We start from the raw sequence: 25,025 nt of genomic DNA, 5'->3' as shown, positions 1-25,025 counted from the left end.
ATTTTCTATTTTTGTGCTATAGTAGAAAGCTACCTGGACTTAACAGTTACTTACTTTCAAATCCTCGCTCTTTTACTTACTAAGTCACTATGGGTAGATCAATTTACCTCTCTAAATCTTAGCTGATTCTTCTATGAATTAAAAATTAATAATATTTTCTTAGAAAGAAATGCCATAAAGATCAAGTAAATCAAACCCATTCCTTTACTCAATATTTATTGTCCTCTGATACCAGCCAAGAACTATGTTAAACACTGAAAAAATATATATGAATGATATCTCTATTTTGGAGGGGTTTGGGGTAAGGAGGAAAAATATGTTTTAAATGAACATGATTACAAACCAAAAGAAGCCAAATCAATGTGAGATATTTTGACAACTTCAATTTTAAAGCCCATTTTTCCTTAAGGTGATTTTGTAACCTATAGACAAAGTGATTCCACAGTTTCTATTTATAACTCTTACCCTAAAAGGTCATCTATTCTCCTTGAATTTCTTCCCCAGCATCTCCCATAATCATTCTGCCAATTTCCGCTTGAACGCCTCTCTGAATGCTCTTCCAGACAGCCTTTTATTTTTACATTACCACAGAGCTTTGAGTCCTACATGGTTCTTTGATTGTGGAACTCTCATAATAAAAAGCCCAAACACACTGGCAAAGTACTATCTGATAGGAGGTCTGTGCTCAATGACGCTAAATTAAGTCAAACTCTAGGGACTAAACTGCAAAGTAGGGATAGAGGGATTTCGACTATTCTGAGATACAGGAACCTCAAAGGAAGTTAAATAGAAATCATTACTAGCATCCGCCAACAAAATGCACTTCTGATGTACAGCATATTAATAGCACTAATGTATTTTTAAATTCTCTTGGGTCTGCATCATCAATGATGCTGTAAGAGGCTTTCTTCTCCATTCAACAGAGAAGGACAATGTGTAGCAAGATAATTTGTTGCTTCCCAGGAGACTGGAATAATTTATGTTAGCCTTGAACCAATTTTGTTTATCTTCTTGTCCTATCTGTGGAGAACAGGCTAAATCAACCAAGGCTTGATTGATCAATTAACTAGGATATACTTTGGTATTATTTTCAAACCAATGATAAATATAGCACTTCTTGTCCTTAATTACATAGAAAACATCTTCAGAAAAGGTGTTCCAGTGATTTCACCAGCTCCAAACCTTCAGAATATTAGCCCTTCTCTCCCCTTCTTACTGTAATAAATCAGAAAGCTGTCCAGGTGCCCAGAGACTCACAGATTTGGTGTGCTCTGGGCGTGGAGCAATCACGGGAGGTGGGGTAGCATCATCATCATCATCTTCATCTTCTGAAACGGGTGGCACTGCAGGGGTCTCGGACACAGTCTTCACATTCTACGCAGGGAAAAAGGCCAAAATGATCTGGGTCAGCTGAGACAGAACTTAAGATATCAAGACTACCACTTCTCCAGAAGAAACTCCATCCTGACACCCCTTGTGAAATCCACACTGGTTTCTAAATTCTCCAACTTTGTATAGCCAATCAGCTTCCCTTTCTTCTTTTAGCCATCACTATCTGCCTGGATCCCTTTTACCAACCTCCTGGACCCAATATGTTGTCAGAACAATCAAGACAAAGAACATCAGGATCTTCCTATCTGACTGAATGCTATCTGTCTCACCAGGCTTTTACCCTACCCTGAAACCGCTGCTAGGACCACCAATTAGATCTGCTTTGGAGACTGATGGTGTGACTTAGCGTAGAGCATTTATTTGCCTAGCATGTGCAAGGCCTTAGGTTCAATCCTCAGAAATGGGTGTAGGAGGGGTTCTGGCTCTGCTTTTAATTGGTAGTAACTTGACTTTCCCATCCAAACTGTAACAGGGCTGGGCCAAGAGTGACAGGTTTTAGGGAAGATAGAGGCAAAAATAACATATCATTGCTGTTTACTACACAGACTCAAGAGACAACATGAAATTTACGTTAAGATTTTTTAATGAGTTTTTCCAGCATTTGAACTAGAAAGGCAATAAGGGTCTTTGTCTTTTAATATATACAGATATAATCCAACAGTTGCACAGTACATATTTCGTGCTCAGTAAGGTACTCTAATGGATAGAGTTAACAAAAAGGTTCAAAGGTAGAAAATATGGTCCACGTCCTAACATAGCTCTGGTGTAGGAGAAAAGAAAGACAGGGGTGAATGGAAAAACTACGGAATAACAGAACTACATTTGATATGCTACAGAAAAGTGGTGGTGCTAAATTCTAGTCTAGATTCTAACAAGACCTCCAGTATGGGGTATAAATTAAAACATCACAGTGCCATGTGCCAAGTATATGTAAGTAACTAGCTGTGGTGACCACAGTCAATTAATTTATCTTCTCAGTTTGAAGTCTCATCACTTGAAGAATAAGGAAGAAGAGTGTGGTATAAAACTTAAGCCACTTTCAGTTCTAAATTCACCAGAGATTTTGTTCCCGGTCTAAGCATGTATTTTAGCATTTTCTGCCCTCATTGGCTATATTTTCTTTGGAGATTTTAAGATTTCTCTCTTTTTCCTTAAGTCTCTTCAATTACCTTGGACACTGGGAGGCCTTTCACCTATGACTCACAACTTTCTTTTAGTTTGAGAATTCTTCTCTTCCTCCTTTGATTCCTTTGTCGACTCCACTGCCTCTATTCTCTAATCTGTCTTCTTGAATCTCCTTGACCACCCCTTGCTATTCTTTACTTTAAAATTTTCTAATTTCTATCAGTAATTCCTTCTTATATATGCTTTTTAATCTTTGTGAATTTATTTCTTAACACATTTTAAAATTTCTTTTTTCTTCTTCTCTTTTTGTGGTACTGAGGATTGAAACCAGGGCCTCCCATGCTGAGCTACATTGCTAGCCCTTTCTAATTTTTGAGACAATTGCCCAGGGTGGCCTCAAACTTGCTATCCTCCTGCCTTAGCCACCTGAGTAGCTGGGATCACAGGTGTAGGCCACTGTACCTGGCTACATTTTTTCATTTTCTAAGAATTCTCTTTTGGTGTCCCATTGGTCATGTGTGGAGGCTACAGCTTCTTCCAGCAGAGCAGAGTAGGTAGTTATCTACTTTGATGGACACTGCCTATGAAGTTTGTGGCTTTTGCAAGATTGAAATTATGACAGGTCCAGAAAATAATGCCCAATTCTAGTTCATTGGCATTAAAAAATATTTCAACTCTTTTTTTTTGGGGGGGGGCGGGTCTGGGGTTGAAACCCAGGGGCATTCTACCTCTGAGCTACACCCTCTGTCCTATTTTTTATTCTTTATTTTGAGACAGGGTCTCACTAAGTTGTGGAGGGCCTCACTAAATAGCTGAGGCTGTCTGCGAACGGTGATCCTCCAATCTCAGCCTCCCAAATGCTGGAATTACAAGCGTGTGCCACCAAGCCCAGCAATATTTCAACTCTTTTACTCTCACAGGGAGAATGAATGATTCTAACCACATCAGTTAAGTTCCCATGCCTGGAAAAGCTAATATCAACTCATCATGTAATAGTCCATTTGTACAATAAATTATGAACCTAGGGAAAAAGAATACTCTTTAATCCTCTGATTGGACCAATAGCAGGGTGTTTGAGGAGATGTAACATCTTTGAACAATCATCTTTTCTAAGTTATCCATCTTTTTTCTGGGGTCAGTTTTATTTCTTTATCTTGACCCTTCTCTAATGCTTTGTTTGCCTCAAATGTCTGTACCCATTCATAGATACAAGTGAAGGACTACACTAATTAGTATATATAATCAGCATGAGCTTTCCCTGCAGGTATGTATGTTTCTCCGCCGTCTTCTCTGAATGGCAGGTCTGGTTCAGAGAAGTTTACTGGCAAGTGTTCTTGTGGGGTAGGAAGGTGTGGAAAAGCTCTTTCCGTATAAATACTAAAAGTATGAGAAGTTTATTCTTATGATGGAGTTGGCTATTTTTGTTTTGGTATGTGTGTGTGTGTGTGTGTGTGTGTGTGTGCGCGCGCGCGCGCGCACAATGTGATATTAGGGGTTGGATTAGGGTGGTATTAGGGGTATTCTACCATTAATCAACACCCCCCCACCTTTTTTATTATTTTGGCACACATCTACCTATCTATCTATCTATCTATCTATCTATCTATCTATCTATCTTTTATATGAGGGACTGAACCCAAGAATGCTCTACCACTGAGCTACACTCCCAAACCCTTTTTATTTTTACTTTGAGACAATGTCCCACTAAATTGCCCAGGCTTGCTTTCAGTCCTCCTGCTTTACCTCCTGAGTGGCTGAGATGATAGGCATGTGCTAGTGCATCCCACTTTTTACTCTGAAACAGGCTCTCACTAAGTTATTGCAGATTGCCCTTGAACTGCCTTAGCCTCCCAAGGACCAGGATTGCAGGTGTGTGCCACTGCACCCAGCTACATACAGATGATTCTTTTAGCCTATTTTCTCTGGAACTACTTTCGTCTTCCTAGGAATTTTCAACTTACAAGTAAGCTATGGCTATTTCTGCTCTGATCAATATGAAATTATCTACTTTATAATCATTTGTTGATTCCTCACAATGGTTGATTTTTGTCTCCTTTGTTTTAGAGTGCTATTTTTATCATTTATTTATTTGCTTATTTATTTATTATTTTGTAGTACTGAAGATTGAACCCAGGGGCATTCTATTCTTGTGTTTCCTCCCAAGTACTGGGATTACAAGCGTGTGCCACCACACCCGGCCCTGTTTTTATCTTTTAATATATCGTTTTTGAAATTGAGAAATTGGGCTAGCAAGAGAGGCACATGAATTCAGTCTATTACACTGAGGTTACAGTACTCATTTGATGTCCAGATTAGTTAAGACTAAAATGCACATCCAATTATATCAATCCTTTATTAATAATTCTTAACTCTTAACAAAGAGTCGAAGTTTCCTCATCTGATATTCAACCTTAGCAACCTGGCTTTTGTTCATGCTATCCCTCAAACAAAAAAGCACTGACCCTTTCTTAGAACCTGTGTTTACCTGACGCTATCTTATAAATCACTGTTTACATGTTCTGATTCATCACTAAACTGTGAGAACAAAAGCAAAGACCTTACCAGCCCTTGACTCCTTAGTACTCAAAGAACCTATCATATGGCAGGTATTTATTTTATAAACAAGAACCCGGAGCTGAGTGTGGTGGAACACTCCTGTAATACCAGCACTTGGGATGCTAAGACAGAAGGATCACAGATTCATGGCGAGTCTCAAAAAGTAGTGAGACTCCCAGCAACCTAGCGAGACCCTGTTTCAAAAACACAAAAATAAAATTTGGCTTGGGGGTATAGCTTAGAGGTAGAATATCCTTGGGTTTGATCCCTAGTAGCCGTTTACTTTGAGCGTGTGTGCGCTACGCATGTGCGGGTGCGCACGCGCGTGCACACACACACACACACACACACACACCACACATACACACACACACACACACACACACACACAGAGAAAATAAGAAAATGAGAACCAGGTACTAAAATATCATAGGATCTTAGTCAGATCTCAGACCCAGAACATAAAATTTGAAAGCTGGAGAGACCTGAATTTTTTTTTTTTTTTTTTTAATGAACAAACCTTTAGGACCCAGTAACTCTGTACAAACTTCCTTATAGTACCAGGAAGAATAAATCACTCCATCAAATATAAGCCCAGTGTACATTATTCATACAAGTCTCTGTTGCAGCTCTTATCTCCCTAGTCTGTCATTAATTTTTTTCCCTGAAGGTCTAAAGTAGCACACATTCATTGTTGTGTCATTTATGCTTGGCACAAAGAAAGTGCTAAGAAAATATTTATAGCATAAGTGAATAAATGAGTGATCAGGAGAATGAAATTTTGAACTGATTTCTACAACTGACTCACTCACTCAACAGGAGGGAGTAAGTCATTTCATCTTTCTGAGTCACAGTTTCTTAATCTGCATTATGTAGGCAACAATTCTGTTTGATTATTTCCACAAATCAAGAGGAATGATCTGTGTGAAACCAATATGGAAAAAAATGACATGCTACCACAATAAAAATCATATCCCCCATGTAAAACTAGTAAGAAAATACAGAACAATGAGCTACAGGGACACCTTTTCTGAATTGGGGGGGAAAATGTCCTTGAGAATCTGAGTAGTTTTTATTATAGATACTAAATCAGTGCAGGTTTTTACCAAGCAGGTGTTAGCCTCTCTGCCATATGGCACGAGCCCCAGGGCTCTTCCTCCGCACTGACAAACAACATAGTTGTGGTTTTACTGCAGTCTCCTTTATAAGACCTTTTTGACATCTTTTTCTGTTTCCTGCCACCACAAAAAGAACCCTGGTCTGGGGTTCAGAAGACTCCAGTTCTAATATGGTTTTAATTATGTGTCTTTAGAAAAGTTTGTTTTTATAACCTATGAAATGGGGATGATAATACTTCCTTCACAAGGATCACTGTAAGGACTAATTATAAAGTCATCAGCAGTGTTTGGCACAGAGTAGGCTCTCAATATATGATGGCTGTCACTTCCTAACATAAAGAAGCATAAAGACAATGAACCACAGGCACTACTCAATTTTTGCTTACGCCCTTTCTTCAATAATTTACTATTCAATAATCTTACATTTGCAAATTCTTTCCCCATCTTTTAATTACATCCCATTTGATGAAAGGCAGCATGAATCAGAGGAAAGCAGTATAGCCTGGGAATCAGATGCCTACTGCTATTAACCCTTCTCTACATTGGTTTTATCATCTATAAAGCAAGAGTAATAACCCAACTCATTAAGCTTCTTTGAAGGTTAAAAGAAGAGGGAATAAAAAAAGACCTGGTATGCTGCAAGGCACAAAACATGCAAACACAGTGTATGGGAGGGCGGGGTGGGAGGGGTTAAACCCAGGGGCATTTTACCACTGAGTTACACCCCCAGTTTTTTTTTTTTTTTTTTTTTGGTGGTGGTACTGGGGTTCCTGGACCCCTTCTACCTCCGGGCTACACTCCCAGACCTTTTTTTTAAATATGTATTTTTATTTGGAAACAGGATCTCTTAAACCAGCGTGATCCTCCTGTCTCCGCCTCCCAAGCGCAGGGATTACAACCGCGCACCACCACACCCAGCTCACCCCCAGTTCTTTTTATTTCGACAATGGGTCTTGCTAAATTACCACACACTGGTCCCAAACCTGCAATCATCCTGTCTTGGCCTCCCAAGTACTGGGAGCACCATGCCTGGCTATAAACAGTTTTATATAACTGTTAAGTTAGTGATTCAGAGCAAGCCAATGCCCACTGCTGCCAGCATAGTTCAAAGTATTCTGGTAGTAACAAAGTATTGCATTCGACCTTATTATTCTTCTGCTTAACATTCTTTAGCTTCTCATTACCTTTAAGATAAAGTCCAATTCCAAATGATTTGGCCTACTTACCACTCCTCCTCATCCACCTCTGCTCCCTTCACATTCCAGACATAGCAAACAACTCGCGAGTTCCCTGTGCAAGCATTCCTCCTGAACCTCCTGCCCATGCACATGCAATTCTCCTCCTGTCTGCAATACCCTTGCCCTCCTTAGTTCTTACCCCAGAATCAATTCTAACTCATTTGGCACAGACTTTACTATCAAAGAGCTTTCTCTTGACACATCTGATCTTTCATTCAATAAATGCCAAAGCTACGATAATTAACAAGCCAGGCATTGTCCCTGGCCTTGTGATGTTTAGCATGCTGAACTGTAAGTGTCTCTGTGCCCTTCATATCCTCCACAAGACTGGAAAGTTCTTAGGCAATGAGAAAATGTATGATCATTTATTTACCACTGCTCCATACAGGGCTTTGGCACATAGTAAGTACTTTTGCAAATACTTAGTAAATCAATATGGCATACTCACCTTTCTAAAAGAAACACCATCAGATGTAAAGAATAGTAGCATTCTCTTATATGTGTCACATCTTACTTTTTTTTTTTTAAGGACTGGGGTATTGATATTCTACCTATATGCTACACCCAGTCCTTTCTATTTTTTGAAACAGGGTTTCATTAAGTTACCAAGGCTTCAATCCTCCTATCTTAGCTTCCCAAGTACTGGGATTACAGGCATGTACTACCACACCCAGCACATTTTACTATTTATAAGACCCTTTCAAACACATCAACATCTCATTTCATACTCATAGTTGTCTTGGAAAACAGAATTTTTAAGTCGAGAGAGACAATAGCATCTACAAATAGTCCTATTGATAAAAGAGAGGGAATTGTCTATATTCAGGTGTCTGAAGTCATATCCAGGCAAAGCAAAGTATACCATCCTCCTCCATCCTGATTTTATTAAGGAGGAATCTGAAGCTCAGAAAGGAAAACTGACTCCCTAATGTTCAAAGCTACAGAGGTTAAAAAAAAAAGAGCTTCTTTGAAGCTACATCTTCTGGTTCCAAGGTTAGAATTTCTAGAACATTAAGGCCGGAGGGATTACATTCTATTAGTCCATTCCTTCACTATATAGATAGGCACTCTGAAGCCGAGCATGGGAGAGTGACCAAGAACCGCCTCCCCACCCAGGCTCTGTCTCTCCCCTATGTTTTTCTTCTTTTTTATTTTCTATCTTCCCACATGGTTTTGATCCTTACTTCTGAACGTGCTCATTTCAGAACAGAAGAAATAAAGACTTACCAAAGTGTTAGATGAATTGTAATCTTCAGCTGACTTATCTGCAAAGGAAAAAAGACAAGAGGACTTAGTAAAAACAAAGTTAATCCTTTCTTAAGAACTAAGATATAATGTACCAATAAAAAATAGAAAAAGAACTAAGAAACTCTTTCTGGTCAAGCACTTCCCAGGTTCAGAGAATAGTAACAGTATGACTGGTACTATGGGCCAGATATCATGCTAAGCATATTACACATATTATCAACTCCTATAATCGTCACTATGGCTCTAAGTATTATTATATTCACTTCTACAGAGTATATAGTTCAAAGAATTAAGTGATTTTCCCAGGGTACGCCCAGGTTAAACAGAGGATTCAAGATATGAATTCTGATCTAATTCTAAATACCATGCTAGAGCTGTATTAACTTCATCAGCCATATTACCATCAGATTTCGGTAGAGGGAATTTTCTGCATTTTAAGAGAATGAGGAAGAATCCTTGGCACAGTCCAGAGCCACCCATGCAAAATCGCGGCCAATCTGTAGCTTCATCTTTCAGAAAGGGTATCACCATGCCCTACCCCATTCTCCCCATAAACAGAAAGACTAGTGCTTAGGAAAGAAAGGTATTAATTATGTGAAGTTTAATTAAAAGCAGGGATAGAATCAAATGTCCTCAAGGAAGCAATATCATATTCCATTGATTCTGAGATGTACATTTTTTCACATTCACAGCTCTAAAATAAAGATGTACACTATAGCTAAAAGCATTTCATGGTATGACTGGTAGCTTTCCTCCCTCCTATGCTCTATTAAAAAATAAGTAAAAAGCTGGGCGCTTGGGAGGCAGAGACAGGAGGATCATGCAGATCTGAAGCCAGCCTTGCTGGCTTAAGAGACCCAGTTTCCAAATAAAAATATAAAATAGGTCTGGGAGTGTAGCCTGGAGGTAGAAGGGTTTCCAGGAATCCCAGTACCACCAAAAAAAAAAAAAAAAAGTAAACATTGCTCTCATTTATTTGTTGTTGTTGTTGTTGCTATTTTGTGGTACTTCTACCACTAAGCTACACACTCAGCCCTTTTTTTTAGTTTTCTGTTTCTTTGTTCTGTAGTACTGGGGATTAAACCCAGGAACATTCTATCTCTGAGCTATACCCCAAAATCTATTTTATCCTTTATTTTGAAACTTAGGGTCTTGCTAAATTGCTAAGGACTTCACTACACTGCTGGGGTTGGCCTTGAACCTGTGATCCTATTTCAGCTTCCTAAGTATTGAGATTACAGGTGCGTGCCACCACACCCTGCACATTTTGTTTAAAACAGGGTCTCACTAAATTGTTGAGGGCCTTGCTAAATTGCTGAGGCTGACCTCAAACCTTCAATCCTCTCTCAACCTCCAAGCATTATGGGCATATGCCACAACACTGGGCAAACATTACTACTTTCAAAGATGATGTACATTTCTACATATCAAAATCAAACTCCAAAGCACAGAATGAAAAAACAAAAAGTGTTTCCAATCTTTTCATTTTACATATATAGAAACTGAGATTCAGAAAGAGAAGGAAACTAGTTCAAGGACACATGAATCAGGGGCAAAGTAAGGCTAAAACCCCTGTGTGGGGGCTTTCCATCTAATCTACACTTCCCTAACACATTAGCTGCTAATTAGTACAGAAAATGAAGTGTTAGAAATAGGAAAGGACCCCAAAAAATGGCATGGAGGTTGTGGGTAGGTTATAGATTTAAAGGCCCAAGTTTAAAATCATGTATCAGCTGAGTGACCTTATTTAAGATGAGTTATTTAAGTTATTTCTCTATGCCTAACTAACTTCTTTGAGTCTGTAAAATGGGAATAACACTCCTTGCCCTGATCATGCCCAAAGGACATTATGAGAATCACATGAAATAATTCACATGTGAGCATACACAAACTGAGACAGGGTAGCCGTTACTAAGTATAAGAGGAGGGAAAACAGGGAAAGCAGAGACATGACATTAGAATTAAACTACGCCAAAGGCAGTTCTGCCTAGAGTTGGCCCTGGTCTTCAACCTCTAGGAAATTAAAATCCTGCACATACATATAAATACATGTGTGTATAAGTTTACATATACAAAAGCAGATGCATGCACATGAATTTGTACATATACATTAGATATTACTTGTATGTGCATATACAGATGAAAATATACATAATTATTTGAACGCATATACCCATTCATTCATGAATACTTAAATGGACTATAATTTCAAACTTAAGCAAAATCCAGGGCTATGCAAAAAAGATTCTTTCAGAGACTTCACTGCTGAGGCTTTCGAAGACAGCTTATAAATCGTGATAAACTTCTAGTTCTAATGTCCTGTTAGAAAACTTGCCCACTCAGAAGCCTGTCACCCCAGTGCCTCCTTGGAATGACCCAGTGAGGAAGTGAGAGAGAAGCAGCGGGGCCAGACGAGGGGAAGGAAATGCTGCTGGGAAGATGCATGGCCTCTCCTGGCTCCACCACGACAGCAGGAGTGGGGCTGCAGCCTGTCATCCCACCATCTGTGCCTCTGATACAAGCCAGATACTGGCTGAGGAAAGCATCCTTCAAGATCAGCTAGCTCAACTCGCTTCTCACCTTTCCCCAAAACACTGTCCTCTGAAGGATATGGCATGAACAAATCCAAAAGATGCTAGTGGAGGAACTGGGTTCTAATTCCAATTCTGCTATTAAAAAGATTCTGAAAAACATAATCCTTTACAAAGAGAGTACCTCTAACGAACACTACTGGGTTTTCTTTTTCTTTTGTTTGTGGTACTGGGGATTGAACCCTGGGCCATTCTGCCTCTGAGCTATACTCCAGCCCTATGTTATTCTTTATTTTGAAACAGGGTCTCACTAGGTTGTTGAGAATCTTGCTAAATTGCTGAGGCTGGTTTCTAACCTGTGACCCTCCTGTCTCAGCCTCCCAAGTACCGGGATTACAGGTTTGTGACACCACATCCAGCTTCGTTTTTCTTTTCTTTTTGTACTGGGGATTGTACTCAGGGGCTTTCTACCTCTGAGCTACATCCCCAGCTCTATTTGGGGGGGGGGGGTGGGGATGAAATCCAAGGGCATTTGACCTCCGAGCTACACCCCCTGCCCTATTTTTATTCTTTATTTTGAAACAGGGTATCACTGAGTTGCAGAGGGCCTCACTAAGTAGCTGAGGCTGTCTGCAAATCGCGATAATCCGGTCTCAGCCTCCTGAATGCTGGGATTACACGTGTGCGCCACCACGCCCGGCTCCCAGCTCTATTTTTAATTATTTGCTTTGAAACAGGGTCTCGCTAAATTGCAGAGGGCCTCACTAAGTTGCCGAGGCTACAAACTTACACACAACTACACTTGTCTTGGTTTTTCATTTGATAAAAATTAGTGCCTTGAAGAAAGTGGGTTTGTTGATTTAAGATATACACTTATGTTATCAAATAACTAATGATAGTAAATATAATCATGATAAGCTGGATTCAGTGGTGCACATCTGTAATCTCAAAAACGTTGTTTCTGAACTTCCCTCACTTTAACCCAGCAAAAATTAAGTTTTTAAACATGCATTCAGCTGGGAGTGGTAGCGCACGCTTGTAATCACAGCACTTGGGAGGCTGAGACAGGAGGATTGCACAGGTTCGAAGCCAGCCTCAGCTATTTAGTAAGGCTCTCAGCAACTTGTTTCCAAATAAAGTATAAAATAGATCTGGGAGTATAGCCCGGAGGTAGAAAAGTTCCTGGGTTCCACTGCCAGTACCACAGAAAGAAAAAGAAGGAGGAAGAGGAAGAGGAAGAAGAAAGAAGAGGAGGAGAACAACATGCATTGAAACCAGTTGTAGTGGTCCACACCTCTAATTCTAGTACTTAGGAGTCTGAGACAGGAGGATTGCAAGTTCAAGGTCAGCCTCAACAACTTAGCAAGACCCTAAGCAACTTAGCAAGATACTGTTTCAAAATAAGAAATAAAAAAAGCTGGGTGTTTAGCTTAGAGGTCAAGCACCACTGAGTTCAATCCCCAGTATAAAAAAAAAAAGTCATGACAATGGATAGCTACATTTTCATGGTAGTATTTTACAACCTAAAAAGAGCCAAAGATAAAGAATTTACCAAAAACTGTTTAAAGAATCTTTATAAAGAACCTATGAACAGTTGGATATGGTACTGCACACTTGTAATCCCAGTACTTGTAAGGATAAAGACAGGACTGCAGGTTTGAGGACAGCCTTAGCAACATTAATGAGACTCTTAACTATCTGGAGAAACCCTGTTTCAAATGTTTCAAAATAAAATTTAAAAGGGGGCTGGGAGGGGGTAGCTTGGAGGTGGAATGCTCCTGGGTTCACCCTGGTACCACAAATAATAAAAATTTTAAAATCTATAAACATCAGTGAGATTATTTATTCTTCACTACAATCTCTCAAGAATTATTATTCCGATTTTCAGGCTGAAATGAAGTGACTATTTGAACCTAGTGTGCATCAGAATATAGACCCTGTAGAATTAGAATAAAGCGGTCGTGTGCGCCCACCCGCCCTCTCTCCCTCCCTCCCTCCCTCTCTCCCCTCTCACCTCCCTCCCTGCCTCCCTCACTCCCCTCTCACCTCCTCCCTCCCTCCCTCCCCCCCCTCACCTCCCTCTGTCCTTCTTGTGCACACTAGTTACTGGGGACTGAATCCAGGGACATTCTATCTCAGAGCTACAGCCTTAGCTCCTTTTATTCTTTGTTTTGAAAGGGCGCACTAGGTTGTTGAGAATCTCTACATTGCTGAGGCTGTCCTCAAACCTTCAGTCCTCCTGCTGTTTCAGCCTCCCAAGTACTAGAACTACAGACGGTTGCTACCTCAACCTGGCTTTAGCATAAAGCCTTCTGTAGAACATCTAGCTATTTTTAAAACTTGCAGGTTCAGAATAAAGACAAGTTTGAGGCAAGAACCTATCATCTTTTCAAATTCCAAAATTCCACCTTATTGAGAGTGATATTTTGCTCTCCGCTTTCCTTTCAGGCCAGACCAATTGGAGATTTTCCACCCAGATCAAACCTTCCCTTGCCAAGATTGACCTGGACATAAACGTCATACCCGTAAAGCTCATGTACTTCTGGCTGTTGGAAGTCTTCTTTGAATTGTAAAACTCCAACACATCCAAAACAGCCTGCGGGTTTTTCTTCTGCTCTGACTTAGTGATGTTTGATGTCTGAAGCAAGCGGGCCCATTGCTCTGGCATCCCCTGTGAGAGAGATAAGCAAGGTTTTCAGGAAGACATAGTTACAGGTGACCCTGGGGAAAAAATCAGATTTAACTGTGATATCTGCTAGCAGCAAAAGACAAGCTTATAAGTCACGTCCTTTTCTCCATAGGCCTCTGTTGTACAGCTTTTCTTCTGTGTCAGTCATTTCTTACAATGCCTGCTCCTTCACCAGGCTATGCCTCCTTTAGAGCGGGCACCATGCCTGACCAGCTCCCGCATTGCTCAAGTCCTTGACAGAGCCTGCTATCATAGGGCCTTTTAATGGAGATTTATTTAAGTAATGAAGATTGAAAGGTTTCTCTGGGTACAATTTTATTATTTTATCTTTATTTATTTTTTTGTGGTACTGGAGGTGGAACCCAGGGGCTTTTCTACCTCCAGGCTATACTCTCAGACCTATTTTATATTTTATTTGGAAACAGGGTCTCACTAAGTTGCTGAGAGCCTCACTAAGTAGCTGAGGCTGGCTTTGAACCTGTGCAATCCTCCTGTCTCAGCCTCCCAAGCACTGAGATTACAAGTATGCGCCACCACGCCCAGCTACTTTGGGTACAAGTTTAGAGATTAGGAAAGTGTTTTCATGGATGTAAAAAATATCATAGCTGGACATGGTAGCACATACTTGTAATCCCAGTACTTAGGAAGTTGAGACAAGAGGATCGAAGGTTCACGGCCAGCCTCAGCTACTTCGTGAGGCCCTCCACAACTTAGTGAGACCCTGTTTCAAAGCACAGAATAAAAAATAGGGCTGAGAATGTAGCTCATAAGTAGAATGCCCGTGGGTTCACTCCTCAGTACTGCAAAAGAAAAAACAATTGTAATAAGGATCTTAGGCAAGGCAAGCACATCAGGAAGAGAAGGGCTGAATCTAAGAGCACATAGCCAAAGGTCTTTGTGTGACCCAGGACTTACTGTAAACTCCCCTGTGACAGCATCAAAACCGACATGAATTGTGTGCTCAAAATCTGATGGAAGAGAAATCTCTGGCCGCTCCTTCTCCTTCTTTTTATTTGCTGCAAGAGAAATAAAGAAATTTTAAAAAGAGAGGCATTATTAAGTTTTGGGGTTATTTTAGCTCTTGACTGAGTTGTACACTCTTGTACAGAGGAAGGTCTGTCTAGTTTGCATACATATTTTACAGAGCCCACTACAGACCTAGTTTGGAATAGATACTCAGTGCTCTTGGGGCTGGGGGGTGCTTGCTTTTTGTTTTGTGGTATTGGGGATTGAACTCAGGGGCGTTATACCTCTAAGCTATACCTCCAGCCCTATTTTATTTATTTAAGGTCTAAGATTTTAAGGGCCTCACTAAGTTGCTGAGGCTGGCCACAAACCTGTGATCCTCTTGTCTCAGCCTTCCAAGTACTAGGATTACAGGAGTGCATCACCACTCCTGGTTTCAATGCATGTTGAAAAGCTTATTTTTCTTTTTTCTTGATGGATGTAGTGGTGCATGCATGTAATCCCAGTACTTGGGAGGCTGAGACAGGAGGATTGAAAGTTCACGGCCAGGCTCAGCTACTTAATTGAGGTCTTCTGCAAATTTAGTGAGATCTGGTTTCAAAATAAATAGGGCTGGAGGTGTGGCGTGAAGGTAGAATGCCTCTGAGTTCCATCCCCAGTCCACCAAACAAACAAACAAACAAACAAATAAATAAATAAATAAATAAATAAGGGAAGGCCAGAAGCAACATTTTTCAGAGTTAAGAATCCTAGTTTTATCATTAATTAGCCAACTGATATAGGACAACTGATATGTGACATTCTCTCTGATCTCTAGATTGGCACTCTTTACCCTCTCCTTTGTTCCCACAGCAACAATACAGTAAATCTCTATTTTACTTTATTTTTTAGTGTTTATCTTTTCTACCAGAATAAATTGAAAGTGCAAGGGCCATGTCAACACAGATTCTTAGATGCTACCACATTCCTGGCACAAAATAGGTGCTCAGATATTAAGTGAAGAAAGGGCACAAATGACCAGATGTTTATCTCAACTGGCCAAGTAGTTCAAGGAACCTGCCTAAGACATGCAAGTTCTCTCCAGGACAGAAATAAATGTCTTATTTTGCCAGCTCTGGCCTGACTTCCACAAAACTTGCTAGTCAGCCCCCACCAGTCCTGTTTTATAGCAACTGACAGCTCAACACACTGGCCAAAAGAACTTCTACAGTCCTGACGCCTCCACAAACCCGGCAGAGCCCTGGTGAAAGGCAGTAAAATGGGGAAGGAAAAATCAAGAAGATCTAGAGTCCAAGCCAGTTTTATTTCTACCGCACCACAGTACACAGTTCAGGTCATCTGCTTTCCCTTCGGAATGATGGAGAGGACAGACCAGATGATCTTAAAGACCCTTGCAGATCCCATATTCTCCAAGTCTATGAAACCAGAGAAATAAGTGCCCTTGAAGCTCTGTCACTGCATTTCCTACTGAAATGCCATCCCAGAGTTTTTAATAAGTGTTTCATATGTATTATCTCACATAATCTCCATAATCCTGAGAGGTAATTTTTACTTTAGATCCGGAAACTGACACAGATTTGCCTACCATCATTAAGTAACTGAAATCAAAGTCAAGACCTTTCGCATTCTACTCCTTTACCTCCTTGAAAGAATTTCAAGTTGAAATGAGAAAGTACTTGAATGTAATAAGAAAAAGCATTAAGAACTTACAATGTATTTGTACCATGACATACATCATTTTCATTAAGTCTTATAATATTATGAACTAAATCTTACTAATATCATTTTACAGATGAGAAAACTGAATGGTTTACTAACATAGTATAGGTTCGGATTCGAACACAGGTCTGATTCCACAGGTTTTTTCTCTAGTATCTTCATGGGAACCATGAAGAACCAATTTGCCAGCATACCAATTGCTACATTTAAACTATTTATGTAGTTGGCGATTTCCCTTCCAGAAGCAGCTGCTTTGAGAAAGAGAAGACTAAGGGTTATACCAGGGCCAAAGTCAAGCAGCCATTTATCACAGAAGCCCATCCGTCTTGCTCATAACTGGAATACGCAGGACATGTGGCTAGAGCTGCTTTCTGTTACAAACTCCTTTCTGTTTCTAAATTCCCTCCGATCTAATCACTTAAAAGGTCTTAGGGAAGTACAATTATATTAATGTCTTATTTCGATTTTTATTTTATGCAGACATGTTATTATTATACTTTATACATTATTTCTACTGTACATTATTAACACACTACATAATATAACATCATAGACATGGACTGTCAAGTACACAAGGAATTTGGTAAAGAAGATCCAGAAGAGGCAGCCGCTCAGTAGATGAGCAGTTTATAGGAAAGAGTTCCAAAGAAATGAAATCCCAGGGAGGTTGGACTGGATGCTCTCAAGGGCCCTTCCTACGTTATGCAAGTCTATGACACCAGAAGACCAAGAGTCCTATGACCTTTGAATATGTTTCAATTTCCCATCTCCAAATTTTTGCTCATTGTTTCTTCTTGGTGCTTAGAATGCTCTCCATTCCATCTCCCTGTCTCAACCATCATTTAATGACTGGCTTAAGTTCCACTTCTCCCAGGAAGGATCTCCTGGCCTTTCCTCCCCCTGTGAATTCCAAAGGCACTGAGTCTCCTACCCCACCATCTGTTTAGTCATTTCCTATCTTATGTGATTCCTTGGTATTTTTAAGAAGTAAAATGTAAGCTTATAGAGGGAAAAAATCATGGCTTCCAAATATGAGCTTTATACTTCCGAATCTCAAATAAAACCCAGCACAGAGTTGACTGTAGCTCTTACAGAGCTTACCTTTCCAGAGTGTTTTAAGACCACTCTAGAAAACATTAGGAAGTGACCTTAAAGACCATCTCGTTCCACTCCCTGAAAGAGGCCTGGGGAGTAAACCGTGTATCCTGAGTCATAGAGCACGTGATGTTTAGACTCGGCCTACGTGATCTAGTCTTTTACCCTTTAATATGCCCCGGTCCCTTCGGATTGATTGGAATGGAAGCAACTACTGACTGAACCATTTAACATAAACTAGACCTGAGGACAGGAAGAACCTGACTGAAGTGGGAGATGAGGGAAACAGGGAGAGAGAAAAGGGAGCTGGCAGAAGCAGGGTAGGCAGAATCCTTACTAGCTGGGGACCCGAGGAGGTGATGCGGTGAAAAGTGGAGAAGAAGCCACACAGCCCCTGGAGCCCCTTGGAATTCAGTTAATCCCTTCCTGGGAGTGACCAAGCCGCCTCCCTCACATGGGCATAACCATTCACAGCCACTGTCTCACAGGCTCCTCACAGCAAACCCAGGACCAGACAGCACGGCCCTCACATGGGCATAACCATTCACAGCCACTGTCTCACAGGCTCCTCACAGCAAACCCAGGACCAGACAGCACGGGACATCGCCATTTTATAGCTGAGCTGACTGAGATCAGGGAACTAAAAGAAACCTGTTACAGGGAAGAATCTTGGACTGGGTGTCAGCGGGGAAAAAACCCAGAATTATCTTTGCTGCTAACTCACTGTGTGTGACCCTAGAAGGCCTTTGAATTTCAAGTCCTCAATCTGCAAATCAGGGCAATGCTCATGTTCAGAATACAGAGGAAGGTAGATAATTAAGTCACCTTTCCGGAAAAGATAGTATCTGAAAGCAGTCATGATGCATGAGTAGGAGTTAGTCAGAGTATTACAGAAGGAAAAAGAATAAGCGAAGACCAAGGAGTAAACAGTGTGATCTTTTCCCCAGCTTCCCACCTGCCCAGCAGTCAACTCAATCAAAATCTCATACTAGGCCTATACTCTAAATTTGGGATTGAAGAAACATATAGTGGAGAAAGTAAAGCAAACCCAGAGTCCTGGTGGTCCTAAATCCCAAAGGCCACAAACTTCTGTCTCCCTGGAGCTACTACTATAATAGATTGGGGGGGGGGGGTTTACTGGGGATGAAACCTAGGGGTATTAAACTTCCTAACTATGCCCACAGCCCTATGTTGTTTTGTTTTGTTTTTTAATCTTTTTTATTTTGAAACAGGATCTCACTAAGTTGCAGAGCACCTCACTAAGTAGCTGAGACTGGCCACAAACCCGGATCCTCCTGTCTCAGCTCCCAAGTACTGGGATTACAAGCATGCTCAGCGATAGAAAATTTTTTATGATAAGCCAGGCATGGTGGTACACTCTTGTAATCCCAGTACTTGGAAGGCTGAGATAGAAGGATCAGGTTTGTGGCCAGCCTCAGCTACTTAGCAAGGCCCTCCATAGTTTAGTGAGACCCTGTTTCAAAATTTAAAAAAATATATATAGGGCTGGCAGTGTAGCTCAGAGGTACAATAGCCCTGGGTTCAATCTCCAGAACTGCAAAAAGGAGGAGGAGGAGGAGGAGGAGGAGGAGGAGGAGGAGGAGGAGGAGGAGGAGGAGGAGATTTTTTATGATGACTAGAAATATGAGTCTGGAGAAATCCCATGAACATTTCCATCTACACAAAAACATGTATTGAATGTTCAAAGTAGTCAAAGAGTGGAAACAACCCAAATGTCCCTCAATTGATGAACAGATAAAATGTGGATTACCCATATAATGCAATCCAGCCATAAAGGAAATGAAGCTGATCCACCCTACAAAATGGATGAGCTTTGAAAACACTGTGCTAAGTGAAAGAAGCCAGTCATAAAAGGCCACCTATTATATAATTCCATTTATATAAAATATCCAGTGTAGTCAAATCCATGAATAGAAGGTAAACCAGAAATTGTCAGAGACTGGGAGAAGGGAGAAATGAAGACTACCTGCTAACTAATATGAGGGCTCTTTTTGGAGTGATGAAAATGTACTAAGATTAGCTGTAATGATTATACATTTTTGTGTGTCTGTATAGTGCTGGAACTCAAACCCAGGGCCTCACATGTGCTAGGCAAGTGCTCTACCACTGAACTACTATACTCCTATCTGAGGGTATTTTGTGAATATGTTAAAACCACTGAACCATATGGTTTAGGGTGTAAACTATAGACATGTGAATTATATCTCATTTTTAAAAAGTAAATATAATTGACATTAAAAAAATATAGGAAAATCAGGTGTGGTGGGACATGCTTGTAACCCCAGTACTTGGGAGGCTGAATTAGGAGGATTGCAGTTTGCAGACAGCCTCAGCTACTTAGTGAGGCCCTCCACAACTTAGGGAGACCTTTTCTCAAAATAAAGAATAAAAAATAGGGCTGGGGGCGTAGCTCAGAGGTAGAATGCCCTAGGGTTCCATCCACAGTACTACAAAAAATATATATATACAGGAAAGGAGAAAATATATGTAATCCATTAAGTTAATGCAGAAAACACATTTGGGGGAGGGGTACTAGGGGTGAAACCCAGGAGCTTTCCACCTCCAAGCTATATTTTTAGACCTATTTTATATTTTATTTGAAACAGGATCTCACTAAGTTGCTGAGAGCCTAAGTAGCTGAGGCTGGCTTCGAACCTGTGCGATCCTCCTGTCTCAGCCTCCCAAGTGCTGGGATTACAATCGTGAGCCACCAGGCCCAGCTCAGAAAACACATTTGCTGAAATGTGATATAAATCACAGCATCTAAGCAAGACCTTCAACAACAAATTGAGACCCTGTCTCAAAATAGAAATTAAAAATTGGTTTGGGGGTGTAGCTTAGAGGTAGAATGCCCCTGGGTTTGGCCTCCATTGTCAAAAAACTATACTGATATTCCAACTAACTCCAGTTAGAATAGTAATCATCAAGAATACAAAAACTGAGCCGGGCATGGTGGCGCACGCTTGTATTCCCAGCGCTTGGGAGGCTGAGACCGGAGGATCACGCAGGTTCAAAGCCAGCCTCAGCTACTTAGTGAGGTTCTCAGCAACTTAGTGAGACCCAGTTTCCAAATAAAATATAAAAAAATAGGTCTGGGAGTGTAGTCTGAAGGTAGGAAGCCTCTGGGTTCCACCCCCAACACAACCAAAAAAAAATACAAAAACTAAGAAACACTGACAAGGATGTGGGGAAACAGGAACGCATATACTATTGGTGGGGTTGTAAATTAGTATAATCATTATGAAGACCAGTATGGAGGGTCTACAAAAGACTAGGAATGGAAACACAATATGACCTAGCTATACCAGTATCTTTCCAAAGAATCAAAGTCAGAATACTCTAGTGATACGTGCATATCCATGTTGATAGCAGCCAATTCAAATAGCCAAATTATGGAACCAACCAAAGTTCTGTCAAATGATGAATGGATAAAGAAAATAAGTACACACACCCCATAGAATTTTAGCCATAAAGAATAACAAAATTATGTCATTTGAAGGACAATGGATGGAACTGGAGAACAGAATGCTAAGTGGGATCAACCAGCCTCTGAAGATGAAGAGCCATATGTTCCCCTCATATGTGGGAGCTACTGAGAAAATGGGAAACAAGAGGAACTTCAGATAAATGAGGAGGGAGACCAGTAGAGCAATGGAAGGGGACTGGGCGAGGGAGGTGGGTAGAAGAAAAAGGAGAAGTGATGAAGGAAATAGTTCCAAGAATGCTGTGGCCACATATGAAGCATCACCACCCATCTCACTGACATGTACAGGGAGTGGGGGAGGGATGCAGGGTGGGACCCAGAGGGAAACACGCCGAGTGTTGTGCACCTGTGTATTTGTGTCACTTTGAACCTCACTATCATGTGTAATTACAATGCACAAATATAATTATAAAAAGAAAAAGGACTGGGGGTATAGCTCAGTATTAGAGCAATCCTGAGTTCACTTCCTGGTTCAATAAATAAGTAAATAACTAAATAAATGAGAGAATTTTTCATGCCTTATGTAAGTAAAGATTACAAAAACAGAACAGAAAGCATTTAAAAGAAAATAATTGGCCGGGCATGGTGGCACATGCTTGTAATCCCAGCATTCAGGAGGCAGAGACCTGAAGATCGCGATTCATGGACAGCCTCAGCTACTTAGCGAGGCCCTTCACAACTCAGTGAGCTCCTATTGAAAAAATTAAAAATCTGCCAGGCGTGGTGGTGCACGCTTGTAATCCCCGCGCTTGGGAGGCGGAGACAGGAGGATCAGGCAGGTTCGAAGCCAGCCGCGTGAAAGAGACCCTGTTTCCAAATAAAATAGTATAAAAATAGGTCTGGGAGTGTAGCCGGAGGTAGAAGGGTTTCCAGGAACCCCAGTACCACCAAAAAAAAAAAAAAAGAAGAAGAAGAATGAACAGATAATTTCATTATTAAAATTACTCATAACAGTCCATTACTGCAATCAATCCAATGTAATCAATCAAATGTTCATCAACAGTATAATGGAAAATATTTCTATAAAAATAATATTTGGATAAATCTTACAATGTCAATCAAATAAAGGCAAACAAAAGAATATTCACTGTACGTCAAAAACAAAAACAGAGAAACTTGCATGTGATATTTTTCTTTGGGAAGGAGAGAAATGTTAGTGCCTGGAAGGGAAAATGTAGATTGTTTGGGGGGTTTGGTAATATCTTACTTCTTGGTTAGGGTAATGGCCACGTAGGTGTAGTGATAATTCACTGAGTTGTATACTTCTGAAGTGTGCAATTTTCTATAAAAAGACTCAAAATTGTAGTCAAAGTCTCTACAAGAATCACACACTATGATCTTACAGAGCACTTAGTCCAACTTCATTCATTTTATGAGGAAGAAATTGAAGCCTGGAGAAGTACAGTGAGTATTTTTAAGAGAATTATGAACAGAGTCCTAAGCCTAACTCCTATTATACCATATGTATATCAATATTTCCAATTCTTAGTGATAACAATTACAGAAATGAATTATGAGAACACAGCAAAAAAAGAGGGAAAACAGGAAGAAAAGGGAAAAGGCTAAAGTAGGAGAGAAATGAAAAGCATTTGAACTTTATAGTTTTAAGAAGCTATGCTTACCTTTTGGGCCTCAGTTTAAGTATATTATTTATTCCAAAAATACAGACCCATATCCAGAGCTTAGATTCTTGCTTCTGACACTAGACAGAACTCTTACCAGCAAAATGTCCCTGGGTCTGCTTAGCCTCCATACCTAAAATTATTTAATCTGGCTTTTCCATGAGCTCTCTATATTTAGGGAAAGAAATGGCCATTCTTTAATCCCATCTTGGAACCCTTCCAATTATTTTATAACTATAATAATTCTGAAGTGTTAATCACAGATTCCAAAAGAAAAAAATGACTATATGCAATAATAATGCATGACTGCCACCAAAAGTACTACTAACTCTTAACAAGACAGTTTAGTTCACACACCTCTTCCCAACTTTAGTGTTACATGTCTCTTAGCAACTCTATGAGATAAAAACGATATCTATCCACATTATAGGTAAAATAACTGAGCCCAAGAAAGGTAGAGAAAGCAATTCACTAAAGGTCCCAAGATCAGGGGTAGGATAGTGACAATCTCAAGTGTCCAGGTATAGCTTCTATTTTCTTTCTTTCTCCCTCTAATGGAATCTTGCTACACTGCCCAGGTGGGATTTCCCTCTTTCCCTCCCTCCCTTCCTTTCTTCAGTACTGGGGATTGAACTCAAAGGCATTCTATGTTTGAACTACACCCCTCAGCCCTATTTTATTTTTATTTTGAAACAGGGTCTCACTAAGTTGCTGAGGCTGGTCTCAAATCTGTAATCCTCCTGTCTAAGCCTCTAAAGTACTGGGATTATAGGTGTGTCACCACCCCCAGCACCCAGGCGGACTTAGGCTCAAGTGATCCCCCTGCCTCAGCCTCTCAAGTAGCCAGGAATGTATATGTGCACCATCACACCTGGCTTCATAGCTTCTATGTGCACTGCGCCTTTGCCATACTGCAGACTGCGTGAGTATGCCAGTAAATAATGGGATGAACGCTGTTAAAAGCCAATTTGCTTTTATTTTATTTTATTGGTGGTACTGGGGGTGGAACCCAGGGGCTTTCTACCTCCAGGCTATACTCCCAGACAAATATAAATATATATATATATTTTTTTTGGGGGGTGGTACTGGGGTTCCTGGAAGCCCTTCTACCTTAGGGCTACACTCCCAGACCTATTTTATATTTTTATTTGGAAACAGGGTCTCTTAAAGCCAGCGCGGCTGGCTTCGAACCTGCGCGATCCTCCTGTCTCTGCCTCCCAAGCACGGGGATTACAAGTGTGCGCCACCACGCCCGGCCCATTTTTATATTTTTATTTGTAAACAGGGTCTCACTAAGTTACTGAGAGCCTCACTAAGTAGCTGAAGCTGGCTTTGAACCTGCAAGATCATCCTGTCTCAGCCTCCCAAGCGCGAGGATTACAAGCATGGGCCACCACGCCTGGCCAATTTGTTTTTAAAATAAGTTCAAAGAACCAGCCAAATCATCTCTACTAAAAACTAGTCTGAACAACTCTTGGCTGGGAGACTTCAAACCCTATTTGGTATTCAAGTGCTCTGAAGAATGAAAGAGAACAGTCCTGAAATCAAGACAGAGGTTCAAATTCAGAGTTCATGAACTGTGACTATGTAGCATGTGATCTTAGATAAGTCACTGATTGTCTGAGCCCAAGAGTATGTGTCACACAGCAGAAAGGTCCTTGGAATCAGACAGAGGTCCAATCCCAGTCTGCCATTCTCTAGCTAGATAGCCACAGGGAAATTACTTAATTACTGTGAACCTGTCTATAAAGTGAAATATTTATCTACCTGAAACAAATGGTATACCTCACAAACATCAAAGATATTAATATAATATGATAAAGGAATTCAATAGATAGTAGCTACGCTGTCGTTTTTACTATTTTTTATCATTACTATTATGCTAATATTTGCTATTACTATTTTTATTATTTATTATTTTTTTGTACTAGTGATTGAACCAAGAGGCATTCTATCTCCAAGCTATAACCTTCTTTCCCTTTTTTTTTGAAACACAATCTGTCACTAAGTTGCACAGGCTGGCCCCAAACCTGCAATCCTCCTGTCTCAGCCTCCCAAGTACCAGGATTCTAGGCATACATCACCATGCCTGGCTTATTACTATTTCATCTTATTTTGAGGATCAACTAAAGTAGGGGGGGGGAGTATGACTTTGAAAATTCAAAAGCTTTGCAAACATGAGTTATCATTGATATTAGAAACTATGAGAGTAAGATTTCTC

At 40.4% G+C, this 25,025-nt stretch overlaps 1 protein-coding gene across 9 annotated transcripts in view; it reads right to left on the bottom strand.

Annotated features, from left to right (window-relative positions):
- PAK1 (p21 (RAC1) activated kinase 1) overlaps positions 1 to 25,025 on the bottom strand; it is a gene marked incomplete at both ends in the record, with an annotated part of 127,928 nt that overhangs the window by 98,180 nt on the left and 4,723 nt on the right. For 7 of the 9 annotated variants that reach the window (XM_080718896.1, XM_080718898.1, XM_080718900.1 and 4 more), the window contains 4 exons: positions 1,258 to 1,374; positions 8,657 to 8,694; positions 13,732 to 13,879; positions 14,813 to 14,913. In XM_080718896.1, coding sequence (XP_080575022.1) covers positions 1,258 to 1,374; positions 8,657 to 8,694; positions 13,732 to 13,879; positions 14,813 to 14,913 — 404 coding nt within the window. Of the gene's footprint in view, positions 1 to 1,257; positions 1,375 to 8,656; positions 8,695 to 13,731; positions 13,901 to 14,812; positions 14,914 to 25,025 lie in introns of all 9 variants that reach the window. The other 2 variants (XM_080718897.1, XM_080718903.1) reach the window with 2 other exon arrangements.

The sequence above is a fragment of the Muscardinus avellanarius genome (genome assembly GCF_963383645.1).
Source record: "Muscardinus avellanarius genome assembly, chromosome: 1".
In the NCBI taxonomy this organism is placed as follows: Eukaryota; Metazoa; Chordata; class Mammalia; order Rodentia; family Gliridae; genus Muscardinus; species Muscardinus avellanarius.
Note: the sequence above shows the minus strand (reverse complement) of the source record. Positions and strands in the feature narration are given on the sequence as shown.